The sequence below is a fragment of the Podarcis gaigeae genome (assembly GCF_964106915.1).
Source record: "Podarcis gaigeae genome assembly, chromosome: 8".
NCBI classification, from domain to species: domain Eukaryota; kingdom Metazoa; phylum Chordata; class Lepidosauria; order Squamata; family Lacertidae; genus Podarcis; species Podarcis gaigeae.
Window position 1 is genome coordinate 57,947,643 of NC_139684.1, and position 12,619 is coordinate 57,960,261.

The window sequence follows — 12,619 nt, forward strand, 5'->3', positions numbered from 1 at the left end:
GGCAAACCTGGGCTCTGGCTTCAAGAAAGGTGAACGGGGGGAGAAAATAAACGGGGTTCCGACCCACTCTGGGTGGGCCGGGTGGGGTAAAGCGATTCTAGGGTGGCGGAAGGTGAGGAGATTGGAGGCGAGGTGAAAATAAATAGGAATAAATACGGGGGGGGGGTGTTGAGGGGGAAAAGACACACCAAAGACGATTGAGGGGGGAAGAAAAATCACGAGGCAGATTTGGGGGTTATTAGAGGCAAAGACAGACAAGCAGGCAAAGAAGTATCAGCCAAAAGCAACCACCGCGCAATTAACAATTGCTTAATTATATTATTATTAAATTAATTACCCTCCTCCTTATTCCTGTTTGTTATAATCAATTTTTTCCTTTGGTTTTTTTTCTCTTTTGCTGTTTTTAAGGCTTTTTTTTCTTTTTAGGGTTTTTTTCCCCGCGCCCCCCTCCCTTCCTCTTCCCTCCTCGGAGGCTGCGAGCAGAGAGGGGGCAGCGCTGGCCGACCAGGACCCTTTATAGGCCGCGCCGAGGCGGGCCGCCGGCCGAGGGCGACGCTGCTGCTCGTGCTGCCGGCGCCGCCGCCGCGAGGGCTTCTGGGCCGCCTCAGCAACAAGGAAAGCGGGGAAGAGCGGCACACGCAGCGGGACGGAGGGGCTGCCGCCAGCTGCAGCGCCACCACCTGGCCGAAGGAGGAGACGGCGGCGGCGCTGCTTTTCAGTCTCTCTCCTCACGCCCGTTTCTCCCTCACACTCGTCGCGCCAAGGCGCCGGGAGGCTTCCCCATGAAATCACGTAGTTCCTTAAGGAGGCTGAAAATTGTAGCTCTGTGAGGGGGAAACTACAATTCCCAGGTGGCTGAGGCGGGGTGCAGCATGAAATGTAGGTTGTTGGGACAGATGCACTCCATGTCTTTAGGGCACATCCAGTACACATTTAAAGCACGTTACTTCCCCGCAAAGAATTCTGGGAACTGTAGTTTGGGTATTGTAGCTTTGTGAGAGGTGAAATACAGTCCCCAGCATTCTTTGGGGGAAGTGGTGTAATTTGGATGTGTGGTGTACCTCTTCTGGCTTCTCTCTCCTCATATATTAATGTCACTCTCACTCTCACTCAAACACCCCACTCATTCATATGCATCCTTCCATCAGAAAAACATGGCCCATCGTCCTTCTGTCAGAAAAACATGGTCCAAATCAGAACAAATGCTCAGTGAAGTCTGGACATAATCTAACCTCTGTATAGGCTTTGTGTAAGCAAATCAGGATAAATGCTGAATAAATGGGTCATCTTGAGGAGCTCAGCCTCATTTTAATCTCCAACGTTTCCAGGCCTTTCATGGCTTTGCCAGCAGGAGGCAAATCATAGGCTGTGTACATTTTTCGAAGAGCCAAAACAATCCTGTGATTCCACTGTGCATCACACTTAGGCATAATGTAGCTGGGATCATCCTGTTAACTTAGAATGGCAAAGCCAGAAACAAAGTATGGCCTGTGTGAGTGGAAGCCATGGCTCAGTGGGCCCACTGTCAGTCTGTGTAGACAAGATTGACCCAGACTTGAGGTGCAGCAGCTCCCTCTGCCCCCCAAGAACAGAGCAGCATTGACAGCCACTCCCACAGTATCTCCAGCAGGGCAACACCCCCCAAACACAATGTCACACCCCAGTGATGTTCTGGATATCACCTATGCAAAGGTGGTGCCAATGAAATCACAGCAGCAGCAAAGGATGCCCATGATGTTGCCTTGCCCAGTGCACACTACTTCCACACACACCAAGATGCCAGACAGAGGAGTGCCTTTCCCCTAACACAACCTCCCTAGTTAAGAAGAGGGGAGGGTGGCAAAAGAACCACCTGTAGCCAGAACCTTCAGGGTGACCCCTTATAGGGAACATCTCAAGTTCCTTGCACAGTCATGCAGCAGCCCAGTAAGGGGCACCCATTTGCCAGGCAGGCAGCAGAGGAGGCTCCAAGATCCCAGTCAAAACAGCAGCCAGCCAGCCTCCTGGTCCAACGGGTAGGAGGCCTGCAGAGAGGAAGCCTCCCCTCCGCCATAATAGCACTCCACGAAGCAAGCTCATTGCAGGCAATCGTAGGAGCTGCCTTAACCCTGATAATGCCTTTTGCTTACCTGTATAGAGGTGAAAGAAGGGGTGTGAGTATGTGTAGAAACTAGCATACTGTACTAAGGTGAAATTTACTTTCATTGCTCCACCCATTTTTGCCTCTGGACCCACCCACCGTGGGCATGTTGCCCTTGAAAGGTGTCCCAAAGTGATCCCAGGGCTGAAAACGTTTGCCCACTGCTGCTGAAGAGGGAGAAGATGCAGGAGCGGAGCTATGAAAGCAGTGAACACCATTTCCTTCCTCTCCCCATGTGTGTGTTGTTCCAAAAACTTAGAGGAAAGTACATAAGCTGAACCAAGCAAAAGGCAAACAACAGTATTATTTTTTACTGGAAGTACAGCAGCAGATGGTGACTTTTTGCTATTACAGTGCCACAACAGCATGCTCAGCCTCTAACAAGCATGAAAAAGGAAAAGCTGAAACAGTGCAGATTGTCCAAGCACTACCCACTCTATGTTCCTGTCCTCTTGACACTTGCATGCATTTGGCCCAGAGAGCACTCCCAGTCCCAGCGGCAATGAAGGCATGGTAGTCAGGAGGAAAGAGCATTTTCCTTATACAGTGGTACCTCGGGTTACAGACGCTTCAGGTTACAGACTCTGCTAACCCAGAAATAGTACCTCGGGTTAAGAACTTTGCTTCAGGATAAGAGCAGAAATTGTGCGGTGGCGACACAGTGGCAGCGGGAGGCCCCATTAGCTAAAGTGGTACCTCAGGTTAAGAACACTTTCAGGTTAAGAACGGACCTCCAGAACAAATTAAGTTCTTAACCCGAGGTACCACTGTATAGACTGTGTCCACAACATAATCAACAAATTGCCAGGAAAGGTTCTTGCAATCCTGCAAAAAGCAGGATTGAGGGTTGAGTTCAGCTTCACTTCTTGTTTTTATTCAAGAGAAGGCCGCTGAAAATCTCTCTCTCTCTGGGGGTGGGGGGAGGATCACAAAGGTCCAATTTCCATAGTCCAGGAATGGCAGAGCCTAGCAGCTTTCCCGATTTTGATTCCTGGTCCTTGAGCAGAAGCATTCAGAACTGGACGTGGTGGAGGCATGTAAACTGGTGCTGCTGGACTGTGAGCCAAAGAGGAGGAGGATGAAGAGAAGAGAAGGGCTGCAAACTGGCTGCTCCTGAGGGCCGCTGCCTCCCTCGGCCTCTCACTAGATGCACTACTGGGGGTGGCTGTTATCATCAGTGGGCGATGCTTACTCTGTTGGGGTGATGGAAGTTCTACTAAACAAGGTGTTAGAGCAGACTGATGTGAGAGAATTTGGAATTTGACAAATGGGTGTTCCTCCCAGCATGGGGCCCAGATAGATTCCTGACGAAGCAGCCAGGACAGCCAAGCCAGGGTTGCCCTCCCTCCTGGGGAGATGGACTTGGGGGGAAGAAGGAGCTATAGATTTATGGAAAAGCCACCAAGGCCAGGACTGGAAGGGCAAGAGGGAGGATGTTGCTCTAGTAGGAACTTTCATTTCAGCCACACAGTTGTTCAGGTGGGAGAGGAGCCGTAGCTGGATAGAATCGGTGCCGCTCTGCTCCTTGACGGTGCCCAAGTATCTCACTACTTCTGTAAAGCATTCACGAAAACCGATCGTCCTGTAATCGACTGCCAGCACTCGAGCATCTAGTGTTTTGAAAATAAAAACAGATACGCAGCCATTATGTCCCTCAGCAGGACACACATGTCTTTGATGCCTTCTGAAATGGGATTTGGAGTGGAATCCTGGCCAGCTAATGCACTTTGCAAGAGAGTTTTAGGCACATATGTTGCCTCCTGAAGGTACTTTCTGTCAGGAGATGCCAGTTGAAATGGACTGGCAAAGTCAAACACAATGTGGCATCATCTGTGCAGTTAGCAATGATTATCTGATTAAATGTTGAAAAAGAGGACCAGGCAGATGCAGCAGCAGGTCTCCCAATACAATCAGGACTCTGGCTACAGCAGGATGGAGGTGCAGGAGGACTTTAACCCTTTGCCACACACACTCTGTAAATCCATTCAGGCAATTGCTTATTGGGGTCACGTCTAGTTTGACCTCAGACCACAATAGAGTGAGATTAGTGCTGGGGAGCCATTTACACAAAGCATAGCTCTACATGCTAACTTCTATGGTTGGCTGAAGACATTTTGTGGCCCCTGAGGCAGAGCAGCAAATGCACGCACACACACCACACAGCCCAGTCATGGAGCAAAGTACTCCCAGACATGCCCAGAACTGGCTTTAAAGGAACATTTTCTTTTATGTCAGGAGGTAGCCAGAACATAATCCATGCTACTGTGCTGCTTGCCTCATCTTCCTGCAGGGCCAAAGATAGGGGACTCCAAAGCCCAAAAAACTGGAGTTAGATATTTGCTATGAGGCCCAATACATCCTCTGGGTTTTTACATGCTTTATCTCATTTTTTTAATGTATGTGATATACCCACGTGGAGTTACTTGTACCCTATGATCGAAAGATCGTTGGAGAAGTTTAGACAGAATGGCAAGAGGGAGGAGAGCTGCTTCTGCTGCCGCCACCCTTCAGCTTCTGCCACCTGAGAATGCTGCACTGCTTTGCCTAATGGTAGGGCTGGCACTGCTAATTGCAGCAGCAGCATCTGACTGGCCTCCATACATGGGATGGCAATAACATAACATGGATGGCAAAGACTTGAGCAGAGTCAGTTGTTTTTTTTTACCTGTGTCTCCAATGGCATGAAGCATTTTTAAGTGATCTACCGTCATCTGCAAGATCTCTGCTTTCTCCATTTTGGAAGAGTCCTGTTCATTGGAAAAAAGAGGACTCCCATTATATGAACACAGATTGTAATGTGTGATAGTGGCTGCTTCCAGAGCACTAGTACTATGCGGAGGGATCCATGCACATACCAGAAATTTAGATGTGCCCTGGGATTTGCTGGGGTTATACATAAACAATATTGTGTGCATATATGTATAGTAGAGTAATTAAGGTAAAATTAATATGTGAGATTTATGTAGATAGGCATATTAGATGAATTAGATGTGTTTGGTTGGGAGGGGAAAGAGCATGCTTGGAATACTGGAAGTGAGAGGTGATGGGATAAGGGCTTGAAAGGGAGTTCCAAAATGTGTGCCTGGCAGCTGGGAGTTTACAGCTGTTAGCTGGTATGAGAGGTGGAGGTATCTGGATGATGGCTAGATTAGTTTGATAAAGGAGGGTCAGCATTGTTCTTCCTTATTGTATTATATGAGCCTAAGTAACCAAAAACTGTACACTTGTATATACTGAGTGATCATAAAGCCCTTGATTATTCCTTTACAAAATAAATTATAGCTTCATACACATGTCTCTTTACTGGACAATGCTAAGGTGAGAAATATTCAGATACTTGGTATCTGTGATGGCAGCAGAAATAAAGGGAGTTGATAGAAATACCCATCAGAAAGCCAGCTCAGGTGGTCAGGTGGTCCAGGGTAGTTGAGGAGAATCTAAGGGTAGTGTCAGGGAACCACATAGTGGTGGCGGTGGGACATGGCATGAGGTGCACAACTTAAGTGGATTAAAGTGTGCCATTGCCCTAGTGCAGTGATGGCCAAACTTGGTCCTGCAGCTATTTGGGGACTACAATTCCCATCATCCCTGACCACTGGTCCTGTTAGCTAGGGATGATGGGATTTGTAGTCCCAAAACAGCTGGAGGGCCAAGTTTGGCCATCACTGCACTAGTGCAACATATATATATATATATATATATATATATATATATATATATATGCAGGTTTTGGTGTCCTCGGGTGTCTTCCCGTGTAAAAGTTGGGGTGTCTAGGCGACGTTTCGACGAGGTCTCACTCGTCATCTTCAGGCTGGTGCTTTCGGCTTCTTGTTACTGGAACAGAGCTCTGTTCCAGTAACAAGAAGCCGAAAGCACCAGCCTGAAGATGACGAGTGAGACCTCGTCGAAACGTCGCCTAGACACCCCAACTTTTACACGGGAAGACACCCGAGGACACCAAAACCTGCATTCCTGTACCCGTGAAAATCTACGAAAGCATATATATATATATATATATATAATGTTTATATCCCACCTTGTTCTCTGAGCAGCTCAAGGTGGCAATTTTGACTGTCTCCCTCTCTATTTTATCCCCCAAGAATCCTGTAAGGTTAGGCTACCGGCCCACAGTCACCCAATGAGCTTCATGACGGCCAAGTGGGGATTTGAATCCAGGTCTCTCCAAGGTCCTAGTCTAACCACTCTAACCACTACACCACAATGGCTATCCACATTTCTTTCTTTCTTTTTCTAAAAAGAGGACTTACTGCTGTTCGGGAATACTAATACTGTAGTTATGTTCACACTGCCACTTACTCTGCCATTAAGAGCCAACTCTAAGGAGCTGAGGTCCCTTTAGCCCCCCCCCCCAAATATTTGACCCCTCCCCTCAAGTTGAGGGGCATTGTCATTAGTCTTGTGATCAATTATGTGGGGTGGGACTTAACTGGGCCTCCTCAATATTTTATTCAACTTGGCACCCCCATACTCTGCCCATATCCCTTGGGCTCCCACTGCTAAGCTCTGAAACCACATTCCCACAACATTAGCCAGAATCCAAAAGAAACATTTCGTTTATAGACAAATACCACTGTTCGATGGCATTTTTTTTTCTCTCAAAGCAGCTTCGATCCAATAAGAAAATGTACATGATCATCACTTTGTACTTAGGAATGGTGTGAATATTTGAGACTGCCATTGGCTATGAATGGTTTGAACGTCCATACGCAGATGAAAGCTTAATGAATGCAACCAAAAAGGTCATGCACATTGGGTTGAAGATATCCCCCCCCTCTCTGAAGTACACAATGTCATGCCAATGCAGCTTGAACTGCAGCAGGAGGGTGACAACTTAAGTCACTAATGTGACCATACCAAAAGCGATGAGGAAATGCACTGCAAAGTATACGGTGGACAATTCTTTAATGGGATGATGTATAACCAGCACACAAGCAGAATGAAAGCAGCATGAATGCTCATTGTTGTATAATCTCCCTGCAAACCAATCAGAACAAATGCTCAATGAAGACCAGACATAGTCTAACCTCCACATAAGCTGTGTGCAAGCAAATCAGAATGAATGTTCAATGAACATGTATTCTGGAGGAGACTGATGTCAGAACTTGGGGGGGGGGGGCAGGAATTTGACAGGGAGATGCACTTACCTGCTTCTCAAAGGCAGTGGGAACCAAATGCCGTAGTTCAGATAGGCTGCTGTTAATGCGATCCCTGCGCCGTTTCTCGATTATCTGTAAGGGCATCATGGAAAAGGACAACTCTGCATCATTCATTTGCACCATGCACTTCATTGAATAGGCTGCAACCCTCTGGACACTAACCCAGGAGTAAGCCTCACGGAGGTCCAGAGGACTTACCTTTTGAGTAGACATTAAGTAGGCCTTAAGCTTTGGTGTCTACATTAAGTTCAGAATTCATTTTAAAATTACATCATTTTTAAAAAAGAAATTCACTGTTGCTGAAACTCAAAAAATAAAAATACACTTTAGAATATAAAAATGTTTTAAAATTAAAAATCAATACATCATCAATCTTTATCCACTCTGTTTAATGTTTAATCTCAGAAGAACTTTGCGTGTAACCACCCAACTATTTGCAAGCCACTTTAGAAGGCAAACCATTCCAAGACAGTAACAGAAATGTAGAAAGAATTCAGTACAGCCACATAATTAATTAGTAGAACAGCAGCACAATAAATGCCAGCATCAGATCACTCTGGCCAATCGTCCTTAGGGCCCACTTAAAACCCTGAAGTGAGGAAGCCAGTTGAAGTTCTCAAAAGAGGGCATTCCAAAGATGTGGGAGGGGAGCCTATAAAGGGTGCCTGGCCATGTAGAGAGCTCTGAGGCAGCAATTCACTCCCCCACTCCAGCAAAGTCCTGGGGATGGAGGACCATAAACAGATATTGAGGTCTGGCAATTCTGATCAAACAGTGGATGGTCTTGGGACCTGGGTTTGAATTGCCCCTTCTCCATATGTGGACTCCTGGGAGGTTTTTTTTAAAAAAGTTATTATATTTCAGCCAATTTCCTCATCGTAAAATCTAAATGATAGCCGCCTACCCCACTGGTTGCTGTGAGGGCTAACAAAAAGAAATGCAAGTTATTTTGCAAATAAAAACCATTCTAAAAATAAATCAGGTTTTAGATCATGCAGCACTCACCCCTCTCCGCTTCTTTCTTGCTTGTACATGAAAGATCCTTGTGGGGGATGGCGAACTGAGAAACAACATCAACAGATCCAGTAAGAAGCATTTGTGGCTTTAGCACTTTTTGACTACACTATGATTCCATGCATTGTATTGGGCTGCCCTTAAATACTGCTTAGAACAGGGTAGTTCTTCATTTTTGTTAACGACGGCGTATACATCTGTTTGTGTATTAAATTTGTTTAATAGTTAAATATATTGTGTATTTAATTACATATATTTAATTAAATGTATTAACTGTGTATATTCAATAATATGAAATATACTACGTACACTTTAATTTACGATGTGGAAATTTAATTCAGTGTGGGGCCCGCAAGTTGTGTGTCAAAGTACTCTTGCAGCCCACTTGGTATGAAAAGATGCACAGCCCCGGCTTAGAAGCTGCTGTTGGCCAAGAGAGTTGATTTAGTGGTCCAGAATTTGAATGGAGTGTGGCCCTAAATCAGCTTGCATGAGGATATTGTTGTGACGTGGGGTTTGTGATTTCAGCTCTCTTGACATAATATGCTGGAGACAGTTCTCTAGTAACACTTCTTTATTAAAGCAAACAAGACTAAGACTTGAGGAGGGGAGAGCTACATTTATAGGGACAGGGAACAAGCTAGAAAGGATACATTTTGGAGGGAACAATATCAGGCAATCACAGTCCTGCCTTTTGGAGGAAACCAATAAGACAGAGGATCCAAATACAGCAGCTTAAATGAACCAATAGTAGCTGTACCCTCTGGAACCAAAAGGCAGTTACTTTACCCTAATGCAATACAGACAATAATAATACAGATATAAAATCCTTTGAGTCAATACACAACAGATATATCTTCCGCTCAATGGTAGGAAAATTAGGAATCTCACACAAGCTGAAATGAAAAAACTTGGTACTCCCATCCGAGTTCAGAATACTCGCCATTTGCCCCTGAAAGGGAAATGAAAGACACTCATGCAAATAGGTTTCCCATCAGTGCCAAGTGTTATAAGGAAAAAATTCCTATAACACAAGGAAAGCAAAATCTATGAACAGCTCCGCGTTAGAGAGTGTGTTTGGTGAAGCTGCCTCTAGTGGCTTCCCTCTACCAGCTTCCTTCCTGGGCAATTGGGCATGGATCATTCATTGGTACCAGACCTCCTGCCTCCAAATGATGCAGTTCCATCCATTTGGCATCCTCACCAAGGAGGTGTCCCCTTACCTGCTGCATTCTTCCTCCTCCTCTTTTCCCGGCACAATGGGTGCATGATCCAAGCCTGTGTCCGACAAGTCGCGGCCCTCCTCCTCCTCCCAGCAGCGTCTCTTCATACTGAGGCACCTGAACAGTGGACAAACATCCTTCTCCTTACTCTGCCCAGAGCAGGCAGAAGGACATGGGCCACCACTTCCCTTTCCCTCCTCCAAGGGGCATAGGGAGGTGCTAAGATCTCCCCTCTTCAAGACATAGAGAAATGGGCTCTTCTTTGTCCCCCACTCAGAGATTTCGCCTCTCCTGCCTTCCCTTCCTTTTCTCAGCACATCTTTATCCTTCCTGTATGGTAAGTGAAGGAGCTCCCTCCCAGGGGTGAGAGATTACTGGCTTGCTCTTGCCTTCCCCCCTCTCCTCTTGCTGGTGGAAATCCCAGGAGGAGGGGGGATCTTCCTGTAAAAGAGCAGCCTGTGTGAATTGCCTCTCCATCCCTCCCTCAGCCTCCACTGATTGGTCTCAGCTGCAGTTTAAAGGATCAGTGACCATCCTGGCAACAGAAAACCGTGGGAAAGAGGCGAGACTGATAAAGCCCTGAGTTGTTTCAGGAAAAGAAGGAAAGAAAGAAACGGGTTTGGGGGTGGAAGAGAGAGACCTGGCACATCATGTCTCTGCAACTCTGCTGGACTGGAGGCTGAATCATTTTTTAAAAAGATTTTTCAAGGCTCTTGACTGCAGGAGAACACTTTCTTCAAGGGACTATTGACCATGATCAGTTAGAGAGCACAAACAGAAGGCCCCAAGGTGGTGGAGTTATTAGGGCCTAAGGGGAGAAAGTACTTTCCTAACCACACTGAAGGCCACTGAAGGGCCAGCAGCAGCCCACACAACAACCATAAGCTATAAAGCACCAAGAATGGAAATAAACCCTGCACAATCTTAAACATGTACCCCAGGATCCTCATTAGCATTTCAAAGGACTCTGGGATGCACCTTTCAGCTAGGGCCATAGGAAGCTGGCTTATACTGAGTCAGACCCACTGGTCCATCAGTGTTGTCTACACTGACTGGCAGCAGCCCACCAGGTGTTTTCTCCCAGCCCAACCTGCAGATGCTAAGGGACCTTTTGCATGCAAGGCAGGGCTGTACCACCCTCCAGGGGGGAAGCAATTTGGCAACTAACTGCAGCTGAAACTGAAACGCTGAAGAGCCACTGACAGTCAAAATAGACAATACAGTACTGAACTAAATGAACCAGTGGTCTGGCTCAGTATGAAACAGCTTCTGTTGTTACTCTTTCATTTTTGCTTTTGGTAAAGAAACATGGCAGGCTTTATTTTGTTTCAAAAATGTGTTTGTCTAGAGGCAGCAGTGGGACAACAGGATAAGGTGTGTGTCCACCACAGGAAACAAAACCTCCCTCCAAAAGCACTTCCTGCTTCCTTAAAAACCATTACCTGTCTCCAGCTGGGTACTAACAAAAACTCATTCCCCGAGAAACATGGTGCACTTTATATGATTGATCCCATTATCATGGCACATTTCCCTTCTTCTGGACAGAAACAGAGCTGCTCTCCACTGCCAGCAGCCCTCCCCATACAACCTTTCTAGGCTTTCTCTGAACTTTTGTCATGTCAGCTCAATTACAGTGCAATTGGTTACATGTTGTCTCTAGGATTACTCTGTGTTATGAGTGCAGCAGAGACCGCAAAGTGACTTAACTCCTTTATAATCAAATCCACATTCCTGCCTGCCAGAGCTCCCAGCCTGCAGTGTGGTCAAAAGCCCTCTATGTGCCAAGCTCGTATTTGTAATGATATGAAACAGATACTGTTCTGAGTTTACTCACACTTCAATTGCAATGGAGACCACAGAGGAGAATGAATGAGAATTATTAATGGCCTGATAAGGAGGTGCCCAGTTAAATTAAATATGCTGTCAATGGGATTAAATGAGAGGAAAGAGACAGAGATGTTCTAGTAGATGAAGCACACTTTCTACATCATAGGAGCCAACTTGTAGGGGCTGTGGAGGCTTCGGCCCCCTCAATAAAATATTTGAGGGGGCTGGGTCCCCACAAAGTTGCTGTGCATTGCCATTTAAATGGTGTGTGTGCGCACCGTTGGTACCTCTGTTTGACATTTTCCCCTTGATGGGGCCAAGATGCTAAAGGTTCTGAAAGTTGAGTCGTATGAGGAACAGTTGAGGTAGTTGGGTATGTTTAGCCCAGAAAAGAGAAAACTGATATGAGATATAATGTTGTTGTTGTTGTTTAGTCGTTTAGTCGTGTCCGACTCTTCATGACCCCATGGACCAGAGCACACCAGGCACTCCTGTCTTCCACTGCTGCCCGCAGTTTGGTCAGACTCATGTTGGTAGCTTGGAGAACACTGTCCAACCATCTCGTCCTCTGTCGTCCCCTTCTCCTTGTGCCCTCCATCTTTCCCAACATCAGGGTCTTTTCCAGGGAGTCTTCTCTTCTCATGGGGTGGCCAAAGTACAGGAGCCTCAGCTTCAGGATCTGTCCTTCCAGTGAGCACTCAGGGCTGATTTCCTTCAAAATGGATAGGTTTGATCTTCTTGCAGTCCATGGGACTCTCAAGAGTCTCCTCCAGCACCATAATTCAAAAGCATCAATTCTTCGGCGATCAGCCTTCTTTATGGTCCAGCTCTCACTTCCATACATCACTACTGGGTATATAATATATATAATAAGCTAAAGGTAAAGGTACCCCTGCCTGTACGGGCCAGTCGTGTCCGACTCTGGGGTTGCGCGCCCATCTCGCTTAAGAGGCCAGGGGCCAGCGCTGTCCGGAGACACTTCCGGGTCACGTGGCCAGCGTGACGACGCTGCTCTGGCGAGCCAGCACCAGCGCAGCACACGGAAACACCGTTTACCTTCCCGCTAGTAAGTGGTCCCTATTTATCTACTTGCACCCGGGGGTGCTTTCGAACTGCGAGGTTGGCAGGCGCTGGGACCGAGCAACGGGAGCGCACCCCGCCGCGGGGATTCGAACCGCCGACCTGATGATCGGCAAGTCCTAGGCGCTGAGGTTTTACCCACAGCGCCACCCGCGTCC

At 46.8% G+C, this 12,619-nt stretch overlaps 1 protein-coding gene across 2 annotated transcripts; it reads right to left on the reverse strand.

Moving 5' to 3' along the window:
• Positions 1 to 316: 316 nt before the first annotated feature.
• On the reverse strand, positions 317 to 12,619 carry HEYL (hes related family bHLH transcription factor with YRPW motif like). 2 transcript variants are annotated; one of them, XM_083751926.1, is made up of 6 exons: positions 12,438 to 12,619; positions 9,555 to 12,394; positions 8,323 to 8,377; positions 7,306 to 7,389; positions 4,806 to 4,887; positions 317 to 3,750 (listed from the first exon to the last, which is right to left on the reverse strand). In XM_083751926.1, the coding sequence occupies exons 2-6, from the start codon at positions 9,659 to 9,661 to the stop codon at positions 3,329 to 3,331; spliced, it is 750 nt and encodes a 249-aa protein (XP_083608052.1). In that variant the 5' UTR covers positions 9,662 to 12,394; positions 12,438 to 12,619; the 3' UTR covers positions 317 to 3,328. The 2 variants fall into 2 exon arrangements, with proteins under 2 accessions (XP_083608052.1, XP_083608051.1); XM_083751925.1 differs by having other exon boundaries at positions 9,555 to 12,619.

Bases quoted from the DNA above. Each gene is read 5' to 3' on its own strand.
- HEYL (XM_083751926.1), bottom strand. From the start codon at position 9,661: ATGAAGAGACGCTGCTGGGAGGAGGAGGAGGGCCGCGACTTGTCGGAC. The intron at 7,390-8,322 runs GTGAGTGCTGCA...ATGCCCTTACAG, and splicing joins CAAGAAAGAAGCGGAGAGGG to ATAATCGAGAAACGGCGCAG. The intron at 3,751-4,805 runs GTAAAAAAAAAC...TCAAAACACTAG, and splicing joins TCATGCCATTGGAGACACAG to ATGCTCGAGTGCTGGCAGTC.